Raw genomic sequence first — 16,943 nt, 5'->3', positions numbered from 1 at the left:
TTCTAGGGTTTCCACTCCAGCTTGCCGTGCTGGAGGCAAAGGGCAAAGGGCGTAACTCGCCTCACTCTGGCCCTGACCCCAACAAGACCAAAGTCTCATGGGAGCCTGCCTCGCCTTTAACATCTCAGCCTTAGAAAACCTGAGACCAGAGCTGTAGGCGGGGAGGGGCGGGAAAGGCGGGGCTTGAGGCCAGTCACAGGATATATTTCCTATAATTTCCTCCAGATTCCCAGGGCAGGCTCAAACCGCTTTGAGAACTCAGGGAAAGAAGCAAGGAAGGAGAGAGCGCCAGGCGGGGCGTGGCCTAGGGAGTTAGTGCCCTCCAGGGGAGCAGAACGGAGTTTTTTTGTTTTGTTTTGTTTTTGTCTTGTTCAGTTTTAGAGCTTGTTTGTCAGAAACTAAAAAAAGATTTGAATTTCAGACGGCTACATAGGGAAGACTTGAAAACTTTTGAAAAAAGCTAAAAATGGAAGCCTTTAGAGTTCGCTGACTTTGATCTTATTCCGATAGGGTCATAGTCAAAGTGGAGGTTCTCTCCTCCCTTCGGAGAAGGGTACCTCCTTCTTTGATGGCCCCGTTCTTTCCACTGGGATCTCACTCACAGAGATCATTCATTTAGGTCTTTTTTTTTTTTCCATGATATCTTGGCTTTCCATGCCTGCTATACTCTCATGGGCTCTTCCGCCAGATCCGAATGCCTTGAGGGCTGATTCTGAGGCCAGAGTGTTGTTTAGGACATCTGCCATCCTATGAGTCTGCTGTGTATCCCACTTCCCATGTTGGATCTTTCTCTCCCTTTTTGATTCTATCAGTTAGTATTAGCAGATACTTGTCTTGTTTGTGTGATCTCTTTGACTCTTAGACCTATCAGAGCTATCAATTGTGAGCTGAAATTGATCACTTGGACTAGTGCGATGGCATTGGTACATGCCACCTTGATGGAATTGTGTTGGAATCCCCTGGCACATTTCTAACTCCACCATTTGCGGCCAGTCCGATTGAGCATGTTCCAAATTGTTCATCTCCTCCCTCTCTTTTTCCACTCTTAGATTTAACAGGGATCACTTTTCAGTTAAAATTTAAACACCTAAGAATAATTGTGTGTTAATTACTGAGTTCAACCAATAGTACTAGAACAACAACAACAACAACAAATACTAAAAAGGATAAAGTATTACATTGTACATCTAAAGTCAGGACAGGAGCTGATCAGTTCATTGTTGCTTATAGTGTCCATTTCACTTAACAGGTTTCCCCTTTGGCGCTCAGTTGTCACCGATCAGGGAAAACAAATGATATTTTTCTCTTTGGGACTGGCTTAATTCACTCAGCATGATGTTTTCCAGATTGCTCCATCTTGTTGCAAATGACTGGGTTTCGTTGTTTCTTACTGCTGTATAGTATTCTATGGAGTACATGTCCCATAATTTCTTTATCCAGTCTACTGTTGAAGGGCATTTGGGTTGGTTCCAGGTCTTAGCTATTGTGAATTGAGCTGCAATAAACATTAATGTGCAGATGGCTTTTTTATTTGCCAAATTAATTTCCTTTGGGTAAATTCCAAGGAGTGGGATGGCTGGGTTGTATGGTAGGGTTATGTTCAGGTTGCTGAGGAATCTCCAGACAGACTTCCATAGTGGCTTAACCAGTTTGCATTCCCACCAACAGTGGGTTAGTGTCCCTTTTTCCCCACATCCTCTCCAGCATGTGTTGTTGGTAGATTTCTGAATGTGAGCCATTCTCACCGGGGTGAGATGGAACCTCATTGTGGTTTTGATTTGCATTTCTCTGATTGCTAGTGATCTTGAACATTTTTTCATGTGTCTGTTGGCCATTTGGATTTCCTCTTTGGAAAAATGTCTATTGAGGTCCTTGGCCCATCTCTTAAGTGGGTTGTTTGTTTTGTTGTTGTGGATTTTCTTGATTTCTTTGTAGATTCTGGTTATCAATCCTTTATCTGTAGTATAGTTTGCGAATATTTTTTCCCATTCTGTCGGTTGCCTCTTCACTTTCCTGACTGTTTCTTTTGAAGTACAGAAACTTCTCAATTTGATGCAATCCCAAATGTTAATTTTGGTTTTGACTGCCTGTGCTGTTGGAGTATTTTCCAGGAAGTCTTTGCCTGTGCCTATATCTTGCAGGGTTTCTCCATGACTAGAGCCTAGGGAGATTACTGACGCCATGAACAGGAGTGTCAAATTGTTAAGTCAGCAACAGGAGTCACTGTGTACTTACACCCCATGTGGGATCTGTCCCTAATGTGTCATCTAAAGCCAAGTGATGCTATGACTGGTACTGAAACAGTATTTTTATACTTTGCGTTTCTGTGTGGGCACAGACTGATGAGGTCTTTTCTAATTATATACTGAAGTGATCTTCTGTATATAAAGAGAATTGGAAATGAAAAAAAAAAAACAACCTGGTGTTAAAATGGAAATGGCATAGAAAATTAATTAATTTGAAAAAAAAAATTATGTAGGATCTCTGTCTTTAATGTGCTGTACATTGCTATTTAATGCTATAATTAGTAATCCAATGGTAGTTTTTTCACTTGATGTTGCTATATGGGCAAAATGTTGAAATCTTTTCCTAATATATACTAAACTGATCTTCTGTATACAAAGAGAATTGAAAATGAATCTTTACATGAATGGAAGGGGAAAGGGAGCGGGAAAGGGGAGTGTTGCGGGCGGGAGGGAAGCTATGGGAGGGGGGAAGCCATTGTAACCCATAAGCTATACTTTGGAAATTTATATTCATTAAATAAAAGTTTAATAAAAAAAAAAAAGAAAAAAGCTAAAAATGGGAATTGGCAACACCTGTATTACTAGGTCGTTTTTATCAACAGCTCAAAGGGTGAAATCTGAGGGAACATCACAATATATTGACTTTCTAAATGTTTAATTTGGTTTTTGCTCCAAAACTGTGACCCTGGCTTTTGAGAATTCCGAGCATCTGCAACCTGGCCCCATGACTTCTCACCTTTTGTGCTTCAGGTTAAAATCTGTCTGGCCCCCTATAGGAAGAATTTGGCCTTCCTATTTTCTCTCTAATCATGGACCTCAGTTCTATATGAGGTTTATTTATGCAACATTTAATAATTTTAAGATCATTCTGCTACATTGATAAAAGGAAATACAACGGAACCCAAGCAGTGAAGCTTTCCTTATCCTTATGTTTGTTTCATTTGCATTTGCCAATATTTAACCAATTTAACCTACAAAAAAAAGGCCAGAGAGGCAGTCTGTCAATTACTTATTTAATTTTTGGTCAAAATAATCTTTAAAAGATATGAACTTTTTCCCTAGTAATAGCTTCTGTCAGCTTTGGCCTGAAACTATCCTGAAATGTACCTGAGCTCTTGACCTGTACTGCTTATTACACAGATCAAATCTTTTCTGTCCAATTAAGATACAACTCAGTGGCAGACAGCATGCCAAATTACCATATGGACAAAAGTAAAATGGAATTGAAAAATAAGTGGTTTCCTTTGCTGCAAAGAACAATTTAACGCTCATAGTTTTCTCATAGCACAGTTTTCCATGAACTTTCTGGATACACTTCATATGTGTGGATTTCAAAAATTTTGCCCAAAACAAATTTATCTTTCAGTTACACTTTCAAAGAACTTTTTAAATTCCCCATGTATAAACCAAAACTTTATTTTTTATAAGACTGGAAATGTTACATGAAGGTCTTAAGGCTACAGAAATACCATAAACTTGCCAAAGTAACCCTGTATTATTCCTAGCTGAGATGATAAAATTCCAATTAGGAGCAATAAGAACATGACATATACAATCTCACTTGGCTCCACAAGCCTAATTTGGCCAGAACATTTGGATTATTATCCTCTAAAATTGTTTGCTCATTATATATTTCAATGACTAGCTAACCACTGAAAACCCAATGAATGCCCCCTCTGTGCCCAGAAAAATAACCTAAGACTAAGGGTTGCATAAAGAACAGCTAAGAGCAGAATAAGTTGTACATCACGTAGAAATGGTTTTTGCTTTGTATATGAGAATGTAAACATGCAAAGATAGAAAACTGGTTATTGTAAAGCTGCAGTGCATAAATAGAGTAACGGTTTTATTGAAATCACAGGGAAAGGCCAGATTGGATTTTAAAGGTTGGGAAAAGAACAACCTATCAACAGCTATTGCTATGTGTTTGCATTGTCAATGAAGAACATAAATACAGATATGTGAATGTGTATTTTGCAGATGCATGTAGATATGTTTGGTGTGTATGTGTGTATGTTTGAAAGAGGGAAAACATGTTCCTGTTAGGCTGTGACAAACATGAAAGGATTTGGTGGTTTAAAACTCAGCTGCCTTGCTCAGAACATTTGATTTTCCATTTTCGCCATCATTCTTTGAAGTCATATCTTGCAAGAACTTGTCCTTGGCCAAGCAGATAGCTCATCCCCTAAATAGCTAATATTCAAATAACTGTAATCCAGAGTTAGCCAAGCAAATACTCCAAAAGCAACTCATTTGTAATATCTTTAAATACAAATATATTTTAGGCCTTTTTTGGCAAGATGCTTACTAAAATTTCTAATACCAATCAGGGATTGGCAATAAGCCTCTTCAGGCCTAAAAAAAAATACAACCATATTTCTCTGCCATCCACCAGAAAGCAGTAGAAGCTCCAAGCAACAATTCTTTGGCAGAAGTCAGACAAGCCTCATCATAGTCTCTGAGCTTAGAGGCCAAGGGTACCATTGCTTTGTCCTAACTAGCCCACTAATCTGGGAAATGTCCAGTTACCACCCCCAGCCAAAAAAAAAAAAAAAAAAAAAAAAAAAAAAAAAAAAAAACAGCAGGCATAGGAGAAGCAACATTCTGCCATTGCATCCGAATTATTAATACTAGTTACTTAAACAGATGTGTTCTGTTGTAACCATCAGGACTTGTGCAGAACTGTGTTGCCCAAATTGCCTTGGTTATGAAAGTCACTTGGGCTCAGGGTCAGGCATGTGGTCTTGTGACCCATACACTTGCACAGGACTCTGCACTGAAAAGTGTCCTGCACTAATATTTTGCATGTGTATTCTGGACCTGAAGTACAATAAGAAACCTGAGCCTGGCCTGGGGACTTGGAAGCTTTGATACCTGCAGAGCCACAATTCATCACCTCCCTGGGTGCTTTCTCAACCTCTTTCTCCCCTACTATCTTGTGACTTAACCAACCCGGACTCTTCCTCCCTACATCTGCCTACTAACTACAGCCATCACAAACCCCTAGTGCATAGGCACATGCTGCTTCCTGATTCACACCCAACTACCATTGCCACACTCCTCTCCAAGCAGGGGCCTGGGCACAAGTGCAGTAAGGGTTAAAGTAAGATGCACAAGTGCTGTGCTGTCTCAGGAGGGGGTATGGCCACAGGCATGTCCAACCAGCAATGTGGCACAGCACATTTAGAGAGTGAATGGTGGGGGACGAGCCTCTTGCCCACCTGCATTCTAGGAAATGAGCTCATCCATTGGGAACCAGGTCTGCCTTGATTGCTGCAGTAGGCCATGATAAGGGATGACTGAGTCAGCCTCCACTGTTGGGACCCAGCATCCTGTGGCTGGCAGGCAGAGAGTCCACAGAGTTTGCTGAATATATGGTGTAACCTTTGAGCACCTCTGAAGGTCTGCACTCTCCCAACAAAATCTCCATCCTCTAAGGAACACAGCATTAAGTACCAAATATTTTAAAATGATACGTTGTGAGAGGAGACCATGGAATAAGTGGATAAGTTCTGAGTTTTGGTATCTATCATAGGTGACACTATTTTCCTGGCATTTGAACATAGATTCCTGCATTTTCATTTTTCACTGAGTCCCCAAAAGTGTTTAACAGCCCTGTCTGGGGCTTTTTTATAAGATTTATTTAGTTATCTAAAGGGTAGAATTATGGGGTGGGGAGAGAGAGAGAGAGAGATTGATTTGGTTTACTCTCCAAATGGTCACAACATTCTGGACTGTGCCAGGCCAAAACTAGGAGCCTGAAACTCCACCAAGGTCTCCCTTGTCGGTCCAAGGCCAAAGGACTTGAGCCATCTTCTGCTGCTTTCTCAGTTGCATTAGTGGGGAGCTGGATCAGAAATGCAGCATCCAGGACTCTGCCCATACGGCAGCTTAAAGCACTACACCACAGTACTGGCCCCTGAAGTGAGCACTTTTAAAACATAAAGAATGCCTAGTCTTGGAAATTCGGATTCATTATGTATCAAACTTAATTATGTGTCAGAATATTCTGGACAGCTTCATTTTTTCCAGTTGTACCAACCAGATGTTTTGATTAATTAAGTCTGAATAAGCCCCAAAGTCTGCATTCTATAAACAGCCTGAATGATTGTACTGCAATTGGCCCATAGACAACACTTGAAGAAATACTGGGTACTTAATAGCACAAACGTAAGAGTCAGACAGACTTGGATTTGCTTCCTAGTTTCACCACTATCTAACATTGGGAGAGTTCATGTGAATTTCTATAGAAAAGGGTATATTAATATCACTTTATAAATTATCATGTTAAGTATTAAATATATAAAGCACAAAGATTATAAGCATCCAATAAATGTTTAAAACTAGGAAGATTTTCAAGTCTAGGTGGTTATTATAGTATGTGGGTGTGTTTATTATATTATGTAGGGATGTTTCTATGTTTTAAAAACCTTTTCTAAATAAAAAGTAACAGCCAGACAAACAGCGAGGGCCAGAGTATAGAAAAGGAAGTCAGAGTATTCAGCCCCATAGGTTTCCAGTCTCCAGATAAGAAGCTAGTGCTTTGGTGTCTAGGACAAAATAGATGTTCAGTAAGATGAATTCCTGACAAAAGGAACCTACAAAAAGACATGCCCCAGAAATTATCTGGGACACAGCCCTACTCCCTCTCTGTTTATGAACAGGTTTCTGCCTAGGACTACATGTGTTTTAGTAAAGGACCATGAGTTCACACAGAGCCAGTCTGCGCAGGAACAGGGTTAACCAAATGTTGAGTGCGCCCTCTAGTGTTCACACATCTCAGCGTTCTTCATGAAAAGAGATCAAGCCCCCTGCTTATGTTGGAATTGAAATTCTCAAAAATTGATCTAGATATTGAGATAGTCATTGTCTTCTGTAATTATACAAGGAGAAGAGAAAAAAATGGATTGGCCGCTTATGTAATCATCCCCAGGCTGAACGCAGCACCCAAACACCTTTGTACACTTTGCCCCCACATCAAGTATAGCTAAGTAGACCTTTTTAGATTAAGGCAGGTTATGTATCCAACCAGGGAGGAGTGGAATATGACTAAGGGGAAAATGGGAAGAGTTCATGAGTCCTACTTGTTCCTCACTGTCTGGCTGGTTATAAACACGCCTTTAGGGAGGCCTCAGGTCACATTTCATCAAATTCCAGTTGGGAAAGGGCTTGAAAAGACTCCTGGAAAAATCAATAGTTTTACTCTTTCTCTAAGGACCTACAGCAAAGAGCTATCTTCTTACAGGGACAAGAGACTCAATGATAACCATTCATCTCGAGGAGTCGAGATGGCAATTTGTGCCATCAGAAAATCTGACTCTAAGAACCACACATCACCAAAAGAAGCCATTCCTCAGATTTGACTCCACAAAGGCTCTCCTTTGTGGTTATCGTTGTCAGTTCTCCCAAAGACAGTCACAGAAAAAATGCTTGTGGAGTGTGCCTCAGAAGTGCTAATTCACCTGCAAAGCAGACACTTTCCAGAGAAACTCCACTTCTGCCAGAACCTAGACACCAACTTGTAGCCCCTCCTTTATAGAGCACACATATTTATTTTGCTCTGTATCAAATATATTATGCAGTAAGATTCCTAATTTCTTTTTTTATTTTCTTTTAACTTTTATTTAATGAATATAAATTTCCAATGTACAGCTTATGGATTACAATGGCCTCCCCACCCCAAACTTCCCTCCCACCCGCAATCCTCCCTTCTCCTGCTTCCTCTCACCTTCCATTCACATCAAGATTCATTTTCAAGTCTCTTTATATACAGGAGATCAATTTAGTATATATTAAGTAAAGATTTCAACAGTTTGCACCCACATAGAAACACAAAGTGAAACATACTGTTTGAGTACTAGTTATAGCATTAAAGCACAATGTACAGCACATTAAGGACAGAGATCCCACATGAGGAGCAAGTGCACAGTGGCTACTGTTGTTGACTCAACAAATTGACACTCTAGTTTATTGCACCAGTAACCACCCTAGGCTCTCGTCATGAGTCGCCAAGGCTATGGAAGCCTTCCAAGTTTGCCAACTCTGATCATATTTAGACAAGGTCATAAAAGACAGAGTGAGGATAGTAACCAATGATCCTAAGAGTGGCATTAGCCAGGTCTGAACAATTATACAGCATTAAGTGGGGAAGAGGATCATCAGTACACACAGGTTGGGAGTAGAGCCATTGGTGGTAGAGTAGAGGTTATGATTACAAAGGAATGAGGCCCAAGTGCTCTAGATAGGGTCTAGAACAAAGGACAGAGTCATTATTAGAGGAGCTAAGAAAGGTGCTGTCTAAGCTACAATTAAGTTTTCTGATTGAGAGGCAAATAGAACCTGATAGAAGGGGCTTGATAATAATCTGTTGGGCTTTAGGCCTTGTAAGTTAAGAGGCCCAGACCTATCTATCTCTTCACATGGGGTACATCCTAAGGGAGGTGTAAACCTCCTGGGGGAAGGCACTCCGTTGACTTTCATTACTTAGCTGGCCTGGGAGGAGAGCTGGCCAGGTAAAGGCAGGGGGCATCTCTAACAAGAAATTTACAGTTCTGCCTGCAATGTTGCTGACCCTACTTGGCCGTCCCCTCAGCTGCAGTGGTCACTTTGGAAGTTGGGCTGAGTGAAGGGCTTTTCAGCTTAGAGCCAATAAGATCTGTTGCTCTGACCTGGGCATCCTTCGACTCCAGGCCAGGTCCATTTCCAGTGATCCAACTCTTGGCATAGCTGCCAGGTCTCTTCACAAGCTGACTTCTGCTGAAGCCCAGGCTTACCACTTTGAAAGCCACTGCAGTGGACTAGCCTGTTGGCTCTCCTTGAGGGCAGATCACTGTACAGATCAGCCATTAATAGGCCTGCCACCCATTGCTTCTGATGCCTAGCTTTCTTTTCCTCCTGGTTTGTGTTAAAGCAGACCAGAGGATGCAAGTCAAGGGAGTGCCCAAGTCCCATCTCTAAACTTCGGTGGCCTGAACTACAAGTCTATAGTCACAGGCATGTTCTGTAGTAGTTTTTCTAAGGTAGACAATGCCCATGAGGAAAATTATATTCTCACTTTAAAACTTTCTTTCCCTTTGGTCTGAAAGGGAGGTTTTTTTCTACTTACTGTTTACTTCGCTGATGGCGAAGTGAATCTAGCTATGAGATTATAAATTAAGCTCTTATTTTGGCTATGCTATTACAGAAAAATGTTAGCCATCTCTTTTATAAGGTCTAAAGATTAAATTATGCATCCTACAGATTCCTTCATAATGGAATTAGTTTCCTACCTTGAAGAGAATAGAGAAATGAAAGAACAAGTTGGGCTTAGAATAGAGAAATGAGGGAGCAAGTCCTAGATCGCTTGCTGACAATAGCAATATTACGTGGATAGTTAGAAAATAGTTTCAACCATTAGATAACAACTTAAGAAAACATTTACCAGAAGGTCCAGTGCCTTCTATAAATTTTAAGAATCATGTATTTGGAAACACCTCTTAAATATCTAACATGGTGCAATTTGTTTAACCAGTGAACTTAAGCACACACATATAAAATGTTTTTCGTTTCTTTCTACCAACAAGTATAAAACATATGATGCAGAGATTCAGGTCACACGAATTAAAATGTATCTTTGATTAATTTTAGCAGCTTAAATTTATGGACAATCTTATCTATAAGCATTTAAAATAAAACTCTTCATAAAATTTTCCCATGTGGACATACAATATGTACACACATATAACATAACATGATAGACCAATATAGCAATTTTAACAATAGCTTTAAAAATCTTTAACTCTTTTTGTAGATTGCCAATTAATTTGAGTTACTTTTTGTTTTTAGTAACCTCAGTTAACCATAGTTTCTCTCAGTTGGTACTGTTAATACATTATTGGCTTCATGTGTTTACAGAGCCATCCCAAAGTACTGAATACAATAGAAGTGGCTGGAAAAAGTCCATAGGAACCTATAGGAGGACAGCTAAACACAGAACCAACAACAAATTTAGTTTTATGAGCAGCAAATCATATATAACTGTGGATGACAAAAGACTTTAAGTTGCCATGTTTAAAATTATAAACTCATCAACCAACAAGAGGCACTTGCTTACTTCACAGTATTTTTGAAAGCACCTGTAGGATTTTACAAGTATTTAACCCTTTAGGCCTCTGGGGCTTTCTCATTAAATAACTATCATGTCTAGTAACACAAGATCATTAGACTTTTTAATTCTCAAACATTTGTATTAATAGCATTTTCCATTATAGAAACTTAAAATTTAGTACCAAGTCACATCTTGACAGTACTTCTAATATAATCCAAATAGCCTGATTAGTTGGTGTCTCTATAAGATGAGAGACATAGGTCCTTCGATTTTTTCAGTTGGGCCCAAACTGGAAAAACCAAAGTCCAAGATTTACTGGAAATTTTAGAGTCCAGATTGTTTGAAACTTTGATTTTTTGAATGCCTGTCAAGAATGCCAAGAAGGTTCAAAATCCAAAATATCTGGTTGAAATAAGATTCCTTAAAATCATGACATAACATAGACCAAATTTGATCGTTGTTACAAGGTGATTATTCAGATCCTTGAAAATAAGCACATATTTAAATAACCCATAGCTCTTAATAAATATTCAGCTGCTTTTGAACAATTAGAATTTAACAGACATCAAGAGAACGTAATAGATTACCTTAACACATTGCTTTAACAGAGCATCAGAGTTTAATTCTATGTCAAAGAGAATTTGAGCTTCCTGTGATCTTTTGCTGTGAGGTTTCCTTCCTTTACCTTCTTTCATATTGGTGACCATGTTTCTGTGTTTCTGTGTGTAAGACATCTTTAAGCATCTTTTGCAGGGCAGGATGAGTGGCAACAAATTCTTTCAGTTTCTGTTTGCTATGAAAAGTCTTAATTTCACCTTCATTCACAAATGAGAGCTTTGCAGGATATAATATTCTGGGCTGGCAGTTTTTCTCTCTTAGTACCTGGGCTATGTCTGGCCATTCCCTTCTAGCCTGTAGGGTTTCTGATGAGAAGTCTGCTGTGAGTCTAATTGGAAATCCTCTGAGAGTAATTTGACGTTTCTCTCTTGCACATTTTAGATTTTTTTCTTTCTGTTTCACTGTGGTGAGTTTGATTACAACATGTCGTGGTGAGGATCTCTTTTGGTCATGTTTATTAGGGTTTCTATAAGCTTCCTGTACTAATGCCTCTGTGCTTCTCCAAACCTGGGAAATTTTCTGCTAGTATCTCACTGAAAAGGCCTTCTAATCCTTTCTCCCTCTCCATGCCTTCAGGAACTCCTAGAACCCGAATGTTGGGTTTTTTAATAGTATCCTGTAGATTTCTGACAATATATTTTACATTTCTAATTTCCTCTTCTTTTCTTTGGTTTGCCTGTTTCCTTTCCTGTTCTCTGTCTTCTAAGTCCAATATTCTCTCTTTTGCTTCACCCATTCTGTTTTTAAGGCTCTCCAATGTGTTTGTCATTTGATCTATTGAATTCTTCATTTCATTATTTTTTCTCATCACTGTCACTGTTTCTTGTTCTACTAGTTGTTTCATTTCATTTTGATTCCTCCGTAATATTTCGTTTTCATGAGAGAGATTTTCTATCTTGTCCATTAAGGATTTCTGTAGTTCAAGAATTTGTTTTTGAGAGTTTCTTAATGATCTTACCAATTTTTTGAGATCTGCTTCTTGCATTTCTTCTATCTCATCATCTTCATAATCTTGAATTGGGGTGTCTTTTTCATTTGGAGGCGTCATAGTGTCTTCCTTGTTCTTGTTACCTCGGTTTTTGCGTTTGTTTTTTGGCATGTTGGAAATATTTGGTTTCTTCACTGTGGTGTTTGTTTTTTGTTGTTGTTGTTGTACTATGGCTCTATATTAAGTCAAGATTCCTAATTTATTAATTTTGTTCCCACAGGTCCTTCTGAATGGCAAAGTTGAGGCATTCTGTGGAGGTTCTATCATTAATGAAAAATGGGTCGTAACTGCAGCCCACTGTATCAAACCGGATGATAATATTACAGTTGTTGCAGGTAAAGAAACAAAAATGGTAATCATCTGAAGCATCACCAGATCCTCCACATAATTGATGCATCATATTTTACTAAGATTTTGTAAGATCATTGCTCAATAAGTTGGGCAATGATAGAAGGGCCAGAATTTCAAAACTTAACTTGCTCCTTCCTCCAAGCTCCCATTGTTCTTTTAGAGTACTCATATTAGCACTTATCTCAGTAGGGTACAATTATTTTGGTTCACTCCCCAGATGCCCATAGCAGCCAGGGCTGGGCCAGGCAAAAAGCAGAAGCTGTTTCCCCAACCATGCTGAGCCTTCTCAAAAGCCAGTGTCATGTCACTGATCTTTGTATCTCTGATGCCTGGCATGACCTATGTAAGTCCTCATCCAAAATTTGAGTTAATGACCAAACCAATGCTTAAAATTGGGAAAGCCTAGGATATATCATGACAAGTGGAATCGTTATCCCCATTGTAAGACTTGTAATGGTATACTTGAAGGAAACTGTCTTCATGATGGCCCTAAATTGTTCTTTGGTGCGAAAAATACTCACTGACTCTCATTGCATTTAACCAAATCAACATAATGTAACATTGAGACCTTTAACACTTGAAAGCTGTTAGGTTGGGGATGCCAAGTGGACACTTGGAAAATCTGTTTCATTATGTGAAAGATTGTTACTGAAAATGAAATTTATCTTTGATAGGTGAATATAACATTCAGGAGACTGAGAATACAGAGCAAAAGCGAAATGTGATTCGAATTATTCCTTACCACAAATACAATGCAACTATTAATAAGTACAACCATGACATTGCTCTTCTGGAACTGGATAAACCCTTAACACTAAACAGCTATGTAACACCTATTTGCATTGCCAACAGAGAATACACAAACATCTTCCTCAACTTTGGATCTGGCTATGTGAGTGGCTGGGGCAGAGTCTTCAACAGAGGGAGACAAGCTTCAATTCTTCAGTACCTTAAAGTTCCATTTGTGGACCGAGCCACATGCCTTCGGTCCACAAAATTCACCATCTATAATAACATGTTCTGTGCTGGATTCGATGTGGGAGGTAAAGATTCATGTGAAGGAGATAGTGGAGGGCCCCATGTGACAGAAGTGGAAGGAACCAGTTTCTTAACTGGAATTATTAGCTGGGGTGAAGAATGTGCAATTAAAGGGAAATATGGAATATATACCAGGGTATCCTGGTATGTCAACTGGATTAAGGAAAAAACAAAGCTCACTTAAAGAAAAATGTATTTCCAAGATTGATTCATTAGAATTAAAAATGGACAGGGCCTCTTAATAACTAATCACTTTCCCATCCCATCTCTTGTTATATACATTCCACAGATACTGCATTTTTCTCTTTATTGGGGAGAATTTTGTCTGCGATTCAGATTTTACAAGAGTAAGTGAATTAGAAAATATAATCACTGGATAAATGTAATGTGGTAGGAAATCATGACCATTCCTACAAACCCGGCTCTTGACAAAATTATGACATTCTCCACCCTGCTTGTCAAATGCTATAATTCTCCACTGTGGCAACTCACCTGATTCTCCCTTGGCAGCAGTTCATGTTCCAAACCTTTCTTGCCCCACCCAGCAAAATAATCAATATTTATTAGGTGTGGATCCAGAATCTTGTTCCAGTCCATCATAACGCTAGCACCACATTCATAATGAAAGAGCATAGGAGAAACTGACAGACAGATTAACTCATCAGAGACACCACTTATTTTCCTTTAACATTATTCCTGAACCCTTTATCTTTTACAACTCTCAGTCCCCAAATCAATTTTTCTATTTCTCACTCTCTTTCTCCATTTTTCTCCTTACAGCCATTAAAGCAGAAAAGGGGGCTTTTTTTTTAACTGCTGTACACAAATATATGAGTCTATCAGACCCAGGCTTGCTTTCAGTTTGGTCGCAGACTTGCTTTTCCAAATGTAGGGATGAAGTAAGGTGCCTGAAGAACATGGGGAAAAGTTTCTTTCACAAACTTATTGATGTAAGTAAATGTTGGAAGCAATAAATAATCAAAATTAGTTCCCTGAGAGCTTGTAATTGGACAGTTATGGAAGTTTGATTGGGGTGGTTCCATGAAAACAAGACTGGCATTTCATTATAACTCAAAAAACTGACATTAACCCAGATATATTGATCTCTGTGTGAAAAAAGAAAAGAATGCTAACACAAAGAAGAGAACAGTCAATGTGCAATTTAGAACTTGTAGAGTGTTCAAAGAAGAATCCAACAGTGTGCCTCCAGCATTGCCCAGGGCCAAGTGAGAAGTTGCCTAGACCAGAGGATGGGAAAACCATGTCTCCTGGACTAGTATATCCCTTCAGTGGAGAAGTATGCAGCAGGATCCAAGTCATGAATCGTTCTAATCAGCCAACTAACTCCCTCCTTTCTGGTTTCACGCTCATCAAAGAACATTTTGATCACAATTAATCCTTCTGTATTGAATTCTCCTGCTACTCTCCTGACATCCTCAAACAGTCCTCAATCTTGCTTATTTCTTTGAAGTTCTGCTGGTTAAAACATTTTCACTTAAGTCTTTCAAGCATAAGTATCAATAAATATATTCTTAAATGCCTTGTACTGTTTCTTGTTAAATAGCTCACAGAGAAGTATTCCAAGCACTATATTCAGCCAAACACTAGGAAAAATATGTCCAAATGCAATGCAACACAGCAGAGAAGCAATGCTCCGTAACCACCCAGGGTTCACGAGTAAGTGTGTGCTGTGTCGTGGAGTGGACTGAGGTCTGTATCCAGAGAGAACTAGATCTAAGCAGCTGTGAACCTGTCACAAAGGTACATCACTCCCACTTTGGGGACTTGATTTCTCCATTTATGTATTGAGAGACTTCCATAGGATATTCCCCCAAGGCCCTTCTGACCTTGATAATCTATAATTTCATGTTTTTTGTTCGTTTTACAACAAATATTGTAACATGTAAGTTACTCTCTCAGTGCCCACTACACTGCTGCATAGTATCTGCTCAATAAACCTTAGCTTACTCTGAATCCATGTTTATCCCACAGTAGAAATTAGTCTTATATTGAGTATCATGAAAAGAGACAACAAATAAATCAAAATAATTTCTGATATTTAGGTTTCATGAACAAATGAAAGAGATCACTTCTGCTACTGTTGCCCAGGAAGACAAAAAGAGGATACACTATAATTGTTTGCCTTGGCTTTAAGGAGATTGTAATTCATGCATGAAACATGTTACTTCAAATTTGAATGACTGTTCAAATTCTGTTGCCTCAGAACTCTGCAACTGGTAAAAGTGAGATGTTCTGGCCATGTTGCCATGGAGACCATCCCTTGCCAAGGCAGCAGTGGGGAACTGGCCTCATACATCCTGTGTCTGGTCTTCCCTATGGCAGAGGGAGGAGCTCCTGGGCCTGTAAACCTCTGAGCCAAAGTTATCATTTTTTCCATGAGCTACAAAATGACTGAATTTATCATGAGCCACTTGCAGCATGTTGTCAACACTAAACAAGTGGAGCCTTTAAACCCACCTGAGAGCTGGTGGATTCAGAGCCAGGCCCTGGTTGGATTCTGCCTAGGGCATTTGCAGTTGTCATATATGAATCATTAGTGCTTTCAAAATTGCTGTAGCTACTTAACCTAAATGGGCTGAAACATGCTGCTATAATATTGGAAGTGACAGATTAAAATGGAAATCTTGCTGAGTTCAGAAAAGTGTGTTAATATAGTATAGTCATTTTAACTTGCTGTTTAAATATGATTTTTTGGTTCTTCTGAATATTAGTTCCTTTATGGTGACAGGAACAAAGTACAGTCCAATGTTCTCTGTCAAATGAAAAAAAAAAATGGCTTTGTCCCCAATTCTAACCAGGGCAGACAAGTTCAAAAACTACGTGGAATTCTTACCACTGATGGTTTAATTGACAAGCAGGTGACAAAATCAACACCAACATGTGGCCTGGAAGGCAGGGTGTCAGTCAACTAACAAAATAGGAGCTACAGCCCCTGGCTCATAGCAGGTATTCAGCAAATACATGTAGAACAAACATATGGGATTGGTATGTGATGTTTAGCCCAACTGTGAGCACTGGGTCTTCCAGATGTGACATTTGACTCCTAGTGCAGGTTCATCAGCGTCATCTTGCACATTGCAAGTTTATTCTTTGCAGCTGTGCTGGGGAAGACACGTGCCATACACCAGCACAGCAGGCTACTCCAGAAGCTGTTGTCTGAGGATTGAAGGCAGCGTCAAAGGGCCACTGAGGCCAGGAGCCTAACAATGCAGTACAGCTGTGGGTGACTGGGAACCCAAGCACAGTTGCTGACAGGCCCATCTGAGTAGAGCAATTGGGAATCAGATTTCATTTTGAATACCAGGCTTACGCTACCTAGTCACAAGCTTCAGCATGCTCTGCAGACTGAGGAGGCAGCTGAAAGAGTCACAGCAGGAAAAGGCCTGTGTGAACCCTATTGTTTTCAACCAATCCAGGTCCAGAGCTCCCATTACTCATTTTCTCCTATAAATACTTTCAAGGCATATATTTTTTCATTCCCTCGTTAGGGCTATGAGGATTCTGAGGTAATCTCAACTTCTAATCCAAAGGGACAAACAGTGGGAAGATCCTCTCTCATATGAAGGGGCTTCAAAAATTCATGGAAATGCCTATT

General features: G+C 39.5%; 1 protein-coding gene across 1 annotated transcript in view; it reads left to right on the top strand.

Moving 5' to 3' along the window:
• The window catches only part of F9 (coagulation factor IX), a 49,549-nt gene extending 34,685 nt beyond the window's left edge, over positions 1 to 14,864 (top strand). Inside the window, exons 7-8 of the mRNA XM_062183933.1 lie at positions 12,159 to 12,273; positions 12,964 to 14,864. Of these exons, the coding sequence (XP_062039917.1) occupies positions 12,159 to 12,273; positions 12,964 to 13,511 (663 nt within the window). The 3' untranslated portion in view covers positions 13,512 to 14,864. The remainder of the gene's footprint in view (positions 1 to 12,158; positions 12,274 to 12,963) is intronic.
• Positions 14,865 to 16,943: the final 2,079 nt, after the last annotated feature.

Source organism: Lepus europaeus, chromosome X (genome assembly GCF_033115175.1).
Source record: "Lepus europaeus isolate LE1 chromosome X, mLepTim1.pri, whole genome shotgun sequence".
Lineage (NCBI taxonomy): Eukaryota > Metazoa > Chordata > Mammalia > Lagomorpha > Leporidae > Lepus > Lepus europaeus.
Note: the sequence above shows the minus strand (reverse complement) of the source record. Positions and strands in the feature narration are given on the sequence as shown.